The sequence below is a fragment of the Benincasa hispida genome, chromosome 8, assembly GCF_027475165.1.
Source record: "Benincasa hispida cultivar pf3 chromosome 8, pf3_genome.v1.1, whole genome shotgun sequence".
In the NCBI taxonomy this organism is placed as follows: domain Eukaryota; kingdom Viridiplantae; phylum Streptophyta; class Magnoliopsida; order Cucurbitales; family Cucurbitaceae; genus Benincasa; species Benincasa hispida.
This window is the reverse complement of record NC_143485.1, coordinates 59,737,595-59,748,818: the sequence shown is the minus strand read 5'-3', so window position 1 is coordinate 59,748,818 and position 11,224 is coordinate 59,737,595. Positions and strand designations below refer to the sequence as shown.

The following is an 11,224-nucleotide window of genomic DNA, read 5'->3' as shown; positions in this document are numbered from 1 at the left end:
AGATGACATAATTAAATTCGCCTTCATCCACTAACTTAAGCTTTTGTTCGCCTTCACCCATTAATTTAAACTTTTGGGTCAATTAATGACTTAAGATGGTATCATGTGTTCAAGCCCTTGCAGTGTTATTTCCTCACTAATTAATACTGATTTCTACTTGTTGGACATTCTCCATATTTCAAGCTCATAAAAGTGAGAGGAAGTGTTAGTGATATATAATTAAATTTGCCTTTACCTACTGGCTGAAGACACTATCACACTAGTGTATAGGTCTTTCTCCTTTATATGCATCTCATCCCTATTGCCTTGGGCTACCTCATTTCGAGCACCTTTTTTCGATCGCTTCATCGTGAACCACCTCCTCTAGGTCACCTATTGTCGATTATTTCATCACGTCTGATCATTCTAGTCACTTCTTGCTGATAGTTACTCCATCTCGGGTTATTTCACCTAGATCACCTCATTCTGAGTCATTTTATCTTATCAATAAAAGAAATTTAATTGTTGGAATATGTGTAGGTCAGGTGATTCTTTCTTATCTATAAATTTGTTTATCCACACATACCATAATAATTTTGTTTGGGCATAGGATTTTTATTTTTTTAAGAAAAGTTTGGGCATAGTATTTAGGATGGAGATAGGTTTAAGATATTAAGATTATGTAGTGTGAGTAAAAATAATAATCGATGATAAATAGTTAGGGAGTAGTTGGTGTATATAATATTGTATTGGAAAAGAGAGATAATAGGGGTAGAGAGGTAATGTCTGATTGGAGGTTGTGGAAGAAGGGTTATTTTAGGAAAAAGGGGTGAATTTGATACTTTGACTTTTAGGGTTGAGTGGGAAAATTCTCTTTTTGGATTTAAAAGATGAGTCTTCCCCACTCACATGGTCTGTTTCTTGAGTCATCACTACTCATCCCTCTCAACTTTTTAACATAAATAATAATAATAATAATAAAAGATCAGATGCCCAAACCCCCATGGGCCCTCTGCTGCAACCCAAGTTCATGATTAAGCCTTTGTTGGCCCAACTTTCTTTCTTTCTTTCTTTCTTTCTTTCTTTCTTTCATCTCCCTAAATACAATACAATATATCATATTACATCATAGCAATATAATAGCATTATATTTGATTGCATTGTGAATTTATGAAACTCAATTTACAAAAGAAAAATGTCGTGTGCTGTGTGCTGTACAGTACAATAAATTGAATTCATCCCCTAATACCATAGCCGATCACCAGTCATTAATACAATTTCTAGTAACTCTTTCTCTCTCTCTATATATGAGATGTATATATATATATATATATATATCTTTATTCTTCACCCATGGAAGGTACTGCATGACATGTTTTTTGTTTACCACAGCCACAGTGGCAGTGGCACTCACTAACTTGTTTTTTCTGTTGCCTTTCTTTTCTCTGTGGACATATCGCTTTTTGTTTCTTTTTACTTTAGTTGGAAGGGAATGCTTTTGGGCACTGACTCGGTTGCATGGAAGGTCCATGTTATCGCCATCACCCCAGGACACGTGGACTTTATAAACTAACAGTTCTTAGTTATTTATATATATATATATATATATTTACAAGGGGCAAGGGCGGGGGTGTGTGTGTTTTGTCTTGCATGTGAGATATAATGTATGACCCACAGGCCAGAACACAAGTGAGAGATCAGAAAGAGCGAAGCGCAAAAGGCATGGGGATTGAAGGCGATAGAGAAGCACATGGACACTAAAACCTTATCTTCCAACCAAAACGCTACACATTTACAACCAAAAACCATCAAAAAGAAACCCACACAGATCAAACTTCAAATTTAAAAGACGGCCATTGCCATCCCCCTATCCCCCTAGCTACGTACAGACTTTTTAAATTAAAATAAAAATAAACATCTTCTTATCTTACTTAATTATTATCTTTCACTATACGAAACACAACAAAACAAATCAAGACATATACAATATTACAAACTTACAACTTAGGAGAAAAGAAAGTACCAAATATATTGTTGGGCAATTGCAATCAATATGTATGTGACACTTTCCATACAAACATTCTAATTACTCCACCTTATTTATACATAAATGATCAGTCATTAAAAACAAAAAGCAATTATTTTTACAACTTTTTAGAGCTAGAGGCTAATAGTAAAAAGGCCAAGCTCGGAATGGAAGTTGTACATAATTAATATAATAAAGAAGTTATATATTGGTTTGCAAACAATTAGTTGAAGATTAAAAAGGAAGAAATATGAAAGGGGAGGAGAAAGAAAGAGAAAAGAGAAGAGAAGGGGAAGGAAACATGAAAACATGGAGACACAGTGGGATAAACAGTTGCTTAATATAAATTCAATAATCATATGATGCAGGAGACAACAACTACAAGCCCAAACCCGACATCCCACACCCTTCCATCCTCAACCTTGTCCTTAATACACAAATCATCAACCAATATGTATTTGTCTCTTCCAAAATTCCCACTATTACTTCACACACATTTCATTATATCCTTGACATTTTTTTCAACATATACATATACATACATATATTTATATAATCTCTTCTTCTCTCCCATGCATATATTCTGTCCATATATATCCATCGTGTCACACTCTAGTAATAATATATATATATATATATATATATTTACCCTTAATTCCTAGCTTCATCAATCAACCACTAACTTCCAAAGCCTAAAACTATACCCATCCATCTTATTTCATATGTACCTAGCTCTTGTATTATTAATTATTCTAACGTCCCACTTCACTATAATGGCCCCAATCAGACAAGACAACTTATATATCAACTTATTAATTTTCTTTTCTTTATATTCCTGTCTCTCATGATTTGATGTTTCCATATATAGCTACCTCAATTCCTTCTTCAATTCCAAATATATTCTCTCTTAAATTTTGTTGCTTTTCTTCTGCTTATTATTATTATCATCATCATTATTTAATTTTAATTTGGAGGAATTCCAAACATTTATCTTCATCTACTTACTTATTGAAGGACAACTCTGATCCTTCATTCAAATTACTATGAATGAGAAGATATGGAGTGGAACTTCAAAGTTTAGCCTCCATCTATTTATTCTACATCTAATATTTTCATTTTCTCAATATTAGCATCATAATCACTATAAGTTTGTTCCAATTGCATTATATGCAATTAGTCATTTTAGTTTTTCTGTTTGTTATTGCTCAATAATTATCTCTCTTTTTTTTTTTTTTTTTTTTTTTGTTGTTAATTTTACATAAAGTAAAGATAGGAAAATTTGATTTTTCTGAAGGAATCAAATTTGGCCAGTCAGCTTTAGGGTTTTTATCTTGTTTTGAGCTAAAGGAATATTGGTAAGGAAAACAAAAAGTTGAGATTGTGAAAAGAGCAGCCTTGTGACTGAAGTTTGGTTGCTAGATTCTCCACTCCACCAGTGGCTTAATGCAATAATTTGCACTTAATTAATTTCTTGGTTTTTGTTCCCATAATGCAAACGAATTTAATGACTCATGACCAGCTGCCCTCCCCTAATTATATTGTGTGCACCCCATTTTGAATGGTCAACCCTTCACTTGCTGATTGCATCAGACATATGTATCATCATTTCCAAAATAATTAAAACGCGCTTTTCTTCCTTAATTCATATATTATTCGTCTCTTATTCACTAATTAAATCTCTGCTTTCTTTTAGTTTCATTAAATCTTCTATGCCCCATCAAAATATTCATCCATGAATATGAATACAATATATAATTCCATCGCTACTCAATTGAAAGAATCTCGTGTTGCTTCTTTCTTCTCATGATATCTTTTCATATAACTAAAAAAATTAAAATTTCTCCGCCGTTGGGACCCCTAATGGCCCATTGGATAGCGGCTGTGAGTTTTTGTCCTATGGTTAAAGGTGATAGAGATTTTTTTTTCTTTCTAATTAATTTTATTATTTTAGATAATTGAGAGGATAAGTGAGATTTTCAAAAATTAAAAAAAAAAAAAAAACTATTTATGGAAAATAAAAAAATTTATCATTAACGTTAATAAAAGTCTATTAGTATTTTTTTTTGTTATTTTTATAAATAATTTGATATTTTTTCTATATCTATGTATATATATTCCAAATCCAATGGATTAGACCATGGTCAAAAAATAAATGTGACTTGACTTGAGTGACATTTTTATTTTCGTCTGAAATGAAAATAAGTTTGGACTTGTTGGATGAAATGTTTATGAAAAATAAGTTAAAAGAAAGAGATAGAGAGAGGAGAAAAGTATTAAGATACAGTGTTATTAGTATGATTGGAAAATGAGTTTAGTTAAGAAAGGGACTGGATTGAAAGCTGGAAAAACATATGGAAACAAATGTAAGAGATTATGAGAGAGTGTAATCCCAAAGGAAAGAGGACATGAAAAAGCAAACATGGGATTGAGCACCCATGTAACATTGTCCCCTCCACCTCCTTATATTCATTCATTCGCCATTCATTCATTCCTCAATCAAAATTATCTATCTAAACGTCCTTTTCATTCAACTAAGAATTTAACAACTTTGAAGGGAGGTTAAATTAATATTTGGGTTATTTTCAAATAACTTGATCTCGAAGAGGGGTTATCTATCTATATATATATATAAATTAATGGATTAAATGAGAGTATATACACATGTGGTAACAATTGGGAAAATAGAAAAGGTGCAAGGAGAAGAAAATAGAAAGAGGCTAAAATAGTGGTTGGAATAATATAGGAAAAGATAACAAACATATAAAAATAAACAAAAGATAATAGAGAGTATAAGAAAGTAGACAAAGAGAAAGGCAATGAAAGAGGAGGGGAAAAAGACAAGGAGGTAATTAGGAGAGGGAGAGAAGGTTCGGCCCAACCCACTAAGGGAGTGTGGAAGCCCATGATTGTGACAACACACGGCCCACCACTCGTTCCCGAACACAGAGGCCCCACGGCCTTGGCTAAAATGGAGAGAAGGCACGTATGACTGGAGAAGCGGCACGTGTGGGGGAGTGCCGTACTGGTACTACTACTAATGATAAGATTAATATTAAAGATTTAAATTAAAAATAGTAAATGAAAGTTGAAATTGGGCAACCAAGGAAGGGCATGGAAGGAATAGCGCCAAACGAAAATCGAAAGGCATCCGCGTCTGGACTGACTGCAGGCTGCAGCGCACACCCCATTATTCACCCAACATTCATACCCGGCTATCGTATACTCTCTCTCTCTTGTTCGTATTTTCCAGTACTCTCAAAGAGGGACATTTCTTAATTAAAACGTCAAATCTAGACCGTTTAATAATCTCTTGTCCCTAGCTACCTATATGAGTATACGTACAAATTTATCTTACCTGCCTTCCTTTCACAAAATCATTCACTGAGGCTGACATGGATAATGTGAATATATCTCACTTTTTTTCTTTTTACTATTAATAATTAATATTTTAAAAGAAAAGATTCCTATGTGTTGTTTTTTTACTTTGATTCGCAATTTACTACGTGTGAATTACAACGGTTCAGGTGTTGGGGTTACCAAGGAGTGTCTTCTGTGTTAGGATGGTCCAACATGGGTTTCTTCTTCCTCTCTATCATTCTCTTAATTTGCATTACTATAAAAATTGTATTACTTGACATTTTTTTTTCAGTCAAGTATCAATATTACTTATAATTCAGTGTCAATTGACTGGCAAAAAGTGTTAAACTATAATTTACTTGATATTTTATAATTGTTAATTGTTAGACTTATTTTAAGTATCAAATATCTAAATTTTTTATATTTATTATGGATCAAGGTTTTTATAATTCGACGGTTTTTATTTGTAATGTAATTTCTTCAAGTCCAATAGTACTCTTCCATTTATATCATTCTTAATTAGCATTTTGTAACACAGTATGAACAATTAATTCAATTTATAGAATGGGGTGGGATCCTCGAGAGCATGTAGCTTAAATCCTCCATGGATGAGTTATAATTAATGTTAATTAATTAAATGAAAAAGGTGGAAGTAAAGTACTGGACAATGGAATATTAATATTAATTAATAAAAGTAGAGAGAAAATGGGGAGAGTGATTCTGTCCGGCATCGATCGCATGGACGAAAAGAGAATATAATGTGTGAGTCGTCTGTAATCATCTTCCCCAAACTTCTCTTACTGATCCCGAATCTAATCATGTTTCATTATAAACTACAACTTCCACCCCTTTTCTCCCTTTTCCCTTTTCTCCTTTTCTTAATTAATGCATATATGCTATGCTTCCCATATCTAATTAATAATCAAATTACTTATTTTTTTGTATTAATCCCTTTTGTCTCTCTCTCCTTCATGTGTTTTACTTTGAGATTATTCTTTTTAATTAATTTTTTTGGCTAGGTTCCTTGTTAATTAATTAATCTAATCTACAGAAAGCGAGAGAGAGATTGAGATTGAGATATAAATGGTTGATGCATGATCCAGACTCCAGAGAGAGGCTAAGTGGGTGAATATTATTTATGTTAGGTTTAAGGTTTGCTTATACAAAAACGCCCCTCTCCTCTCCTCTCCTCTCCTCTCCTCTCCTCTCCTCTCCTCTCTATTAGCCTATGGCCTTGGGTCCCACTTTCTCTTCTTTCTTCTTCCGGCAGCCACCAAACCCACAGGACACTTTTTTTCCACTTAAAGTTTTGTTATAAGATTCCTTTTTTTGTTTTTAATAAAAAAAAATTACTTGACAAATTTATCCACCATCAAAATCTTCATTCTAATACTAATAACACAATTAGGTAACTTAATCCCATATTGATTTGATAGATTATCTAACACAAACCACTCCGCGCATGCCCTTCCAGTTACCTCAAAATCTTCAGCCACAAAGTTGCTGATATGTATGCTGTTATTTTGAATTATTATTAACTACTTACAATTTTTGCATATGGGGTTTTAATTAACAAGCTCCTCTGCGGAGTCTTTGTTACAAAGGATTGGAGCTTTGACCATGCAATATTTCAAATCATTACAGCTTTCCCCGTTTTGAATCAAAATTTAACTCTGTACACACTGGACTGGACCATCTCTCTCTCTCTTACTCTCTTTTTTTTTTTTTGTCACCTTATTTCATTATTATGGTAATTTCTCATATTCAATATCCTACTAACCTAATTAATTTAATCTCGAGATTACGTATGATCAAACCCATATACGACCTTCAATCTCAAATTCTCTTGGTGATCAATTAATAAAAGTGCTGATCTTGAATTTTAGTTAATTAGTTGAAATTACAGATTGTAATTGGTATGCCAGGGCAGCGATGTGGCAGGCTGGATGTTTATTGTAGAAAAAGTAATTATAAAGTCGGGAATTGGAAAAGCTTCTTTTTGCAAGAGTTAATCACGTGGGATGTACACATTAAAATAGTATATAAAATAAAATAAAATAAATTAAAAAGGAAGAATGTTTGGAGAAATTTTGTTGATGAACAATGAATTAAGTAGCCGTGGAAAATAAATAATGATGGTGAGAAGAGAAAGAGATAGGAAGGCAAAATTTAATTAATTTGAAGAAAGGGAAATGTAGGTGTATATAAAATATTAATAAATATGAAAAGGAAAAAAAGGGTATAGAGAGATGGAAGCATATAAAATATTAATAAATCCGGCCGGAAAGGAAAGAAGGGGGGGTGAGGGGGTGATGCAGAAAGTTTAGGAAAAAAGCGAAGGAGGGGAAGAGGGAGCATCTTCCACAGGGAATTATGATTTCATTCACTATCATGTCCTTGGAAGGTGACTTTACATCTTCAGTATCAACTTTATAAAAGCTGCTTCTTTCCACACATTTAATTAAATCCTATTCAGAGACTCCTTTCTGTGGTAGGCAGTAAACCCTCAGAGGGCATTTCGGTCAAAATGCTAATAATATCATTCTAATTTCTTTTTTTATTTCTTTCTAAAATCTTTTTGTTCGTTTTTCGTTTTTTTCTTTTCTTTTTTTTTTTTTTTTTTGTCTAGAGATAGAGATAGAGAGAGAGAGATGTTACTATATTATATTATATTGTTGGGAAGGGAAAGGGAATATAATGGGGGTGGAAGAAAGGGGTAGCGTACGTGTATTGTTTTGGAGTTTGGCAGTGTGTATTATGATCATGCACAACCATCATTTTACGCCCCTTGTAATAAATTTTCTGTTTTTGTTTCTTTGTGGGGATGTCTTTCCCTTATGGAGCCCATGGCTGCCTGTGGGATCAAGTTCCCAGTTTTTCTCTCTCTCTTCTTTCATTTAGCTAGAGAGAGCTAGCTAGCTGCTATTTCTCATCTTAAGGACATTTCACAATATCACCTGCTGAAGATGAGGATTATTAGAAGAAAACAACGAGAGAAAGCCGGTACCCCCTCCCCCTCCCCTTCAAATAATTAAATATTAAAAAAACAAAAGCCGATAGTTTTTTCTTTTTTTTTTTTTTAAAAAAAAGATATTTATAAAAGAAAGCTGAGGTAACCGAAAGTAATACCTTCCTCCTTTTCCTTCTCTCTCTTCCACCCCTTCCCCCTCTAATATCTATCTATCTATCTATCTTCCCCCTCAGGCCCTCAGACCTATACTCTCCCTCTCCCCACAACCAAACCTTCGTTCATTCATATTTTCAGAGAAAACTAAGAAAAGAAAAGAGAAAAGAGAAACAAATTAGTTGGTTTCTTGAAAAAATTCGATGATAGGCAATATGGCCACCTCGGCCTCCCCCGTTCTTCCTTCGGAACCTTACTCTTGCTTAGAAAATGGAAATAACAACAACAACAAGAGGAAAAGAAGGCCTGCAGGCACCCCAGGTAGAGCATAATATAATGTTTGATTTAGGTTTAAGGAATTAAAATTAGTGAGAATTATAATATAATGTGTGTGCTGTGCACTGCAGATCCGGATGCAGAGGTGGTGTCTCTGTCCCCAAAAACACTGCTAGAATCGGACCGGTATGTGTGCGAGATCTGCAACCAAGGGTTCCAGAGAGACCAGAACCTGCAGATGCACAGGCGGCGGCATAAGGTCCCTTGGAAGCTGCTGAAGAGGGAGACTCCTGTTGTGCGGAAGAGGGTTTTCGTGTGCCCGGAACCCACCTGCCTGCACCACGACCCTTGCCATGCCCTCGGTGACCTCGTTGGCATCAAGAAGCACTTCCGAAGGAAGCATAGCAACCACAAACAGTGGGTTTGTGAAAAATGCTCCAAGGGCTACGCCGTTCAGTCCGATTACAAGGCCCATCTCAAAACCTGTGGCACCCGAGGTCACTCTTGCGATTGCGGCCGTGTTTTCTCCAGGTACTCTCAAACTCTAACTCTTCACTACTACTCTCTCAAGTCTCACCTTACTTATATTAATACAACCCACTCCCTTTCCCTATTTCATCCTCCATCTTCTTCTCTTTCTCCTAAATACTATCAATGCTAATCAAAATCAAAATAAAAATCAAAGACCCACTATTTTTTACCTAAAAAGAAATGGAAATCCCATATTGCTACCTTTGTTTGACACATTTCCCGAAGATCACCCTTCCAGTTCCTTGTTTGTAATTTGAAATCCTCTCTTTTTGGCCCCCAAACCCCGCAGCTTCCGTTTTAACATTATTTTAATTTCATGTCAACGTTTGCCACAATTCAGTCACAAGTATAATCATTACCTTAGCTTTCAACCGCTTTCCTGCATTTCCCCCATCATTAGACTTAGTTTAATTAATTAATTAATATCATGATATCGCTATACGCACCTATTTGATCACTTCTGCTTATATATACAATTAATTAATTAGTTAGTAAGTTTTTTTGCTCTGTCCTTAATTAAAGTCAATTGGATGCATAAATAAATAGTTGGGATGTTGATTATATTAGATAGTTGGTTGAATTAGTTGAGGTGATACTGGTAATAATAGGGTGGAGAGCTTTATAGAGCACCAAGATGCTTGCAATATGGGGCATCTGATCAGGCAAGAATCCCAAACCATCCAGCCCGCATGTTTGTCCAGAACGGCTTCCAGTCCAAGCCCATCCAGTGACACTAACTTCAGCAGCGCCGCTCCCAATAATTGGCCTGCTCTCGTAGCGCCACCCACATTAAAGCCCGTGGATGCCATCTTCTTAGCCCCCACGGACGACTCCAACAACAACACTGTCTCTAATAACGATCACAATTTAGACCTAAAACTGTCAACTGCATCAAATGGTGTAGAAGGGCGGGGCAATAATAAAGGTTCTTCAACCAAACTCCAGCTCTCCATCGGGTCGTTTGATTTTGGGGACAAGAAAAAGATGGATCAGAAGAAAGGTGGGGTCCGGGGCGGGGCTGGGGATGTTAGAGAAGAAGCTCGGGAGGAGCTAAGGGTGGCAATGGTGGAGAAGGCATATGCGGAGGAAGCGAGACAACAGGCAAAGCGGCAAATAGAAATTGCAGAGGAAGAATTCGGGAATGCAAAGCGGATGAGGCAACAGGCACAAGCGGAGTTAGATAAGGCCACAGCTCTTAAACAAGCAGCAATCAAACAGATAAATTCAACCATTCTTGAAATCACTTGTCAAGCTTGCCAGAAGCAGTTTCAAGCCAAAACTAAACCGACAACAACGACGACAACAACAACTACTACGACGACAAGTGCAGCCACCGATCATGACAATTACTCCGTAGCATTCAGTTATGTCTCCTCCGTCATTACAACCGAAGGTGAAGTAGAGAAAGATCAACCAACCATTATACCTAAACCGCCCAACAATTAACCCTACCCGTACCCAACGACCCTTCTCATATATCATATATATTATATTATATGGGATATGATTTTTAATTGTTTCTTTCTTTAATTTGTCACGATCGGTGATAAATAATCATCCTTTAGTATTATTTTATAATGCTTCTACTAGTCAATAAATATACAGAAAGAGTGGTGTGGTTGTAGGTGGAGGGATGGAGTGTTGTACCCTTTTGGTAATTAATTATAATTGGAGAGTTGAATATAGAATGTGACAGTAAGCCATTTTGTGTGTTTGTTTTGGTTAGAACGAAGTGAAGAAGTTGATGAAATTGAGGGCATAGCGAAGCTAGGGTATATATATTGAAATGAGAGAAGGGTAAGGCAGTGAAATATGTGGGATTTTGGATTTAGTGTTTGGAGTATATATGCAGGTGCAGGTGCAGAGGCGTTGTGTGTTGGTCATATCACTGGACTGATGAAGGATATGATATGACTCTTTTTTTCCTTTTT

At 35.3% G+C, this 11,224-nt stretch overlaps 1 protein-coding gene across 1 annotated transcript; it reads left to right on the top strand.

Annotated features, from left to right (window-relative positions):
* Positions 1–8,078: 8,078 nt before the first annotated feature.
* Positions 8,079–10,978, top strand: LOC120082426 (protein indeterminate-domain 14-like). The gene is made up of 3 exons (XM_039037589.2): positions 8,079–8,807; positions 8,894–9,293; positions 9,902–10,978. Exons 1-3 carry the CDS (start codon positions 8,690–8,692, stop codon positions 10,737–10,739), a joined length of 1,356 nt encoding a protein of 451 aa, XP_038893517.1. The 5' UTR covers positions 8,079–8,689; the 3' UTR covers positions 10,740–10,978.
* The last annotated feature ends 246 nt before the right edge of the window (positions 10,979–11,224 follow it).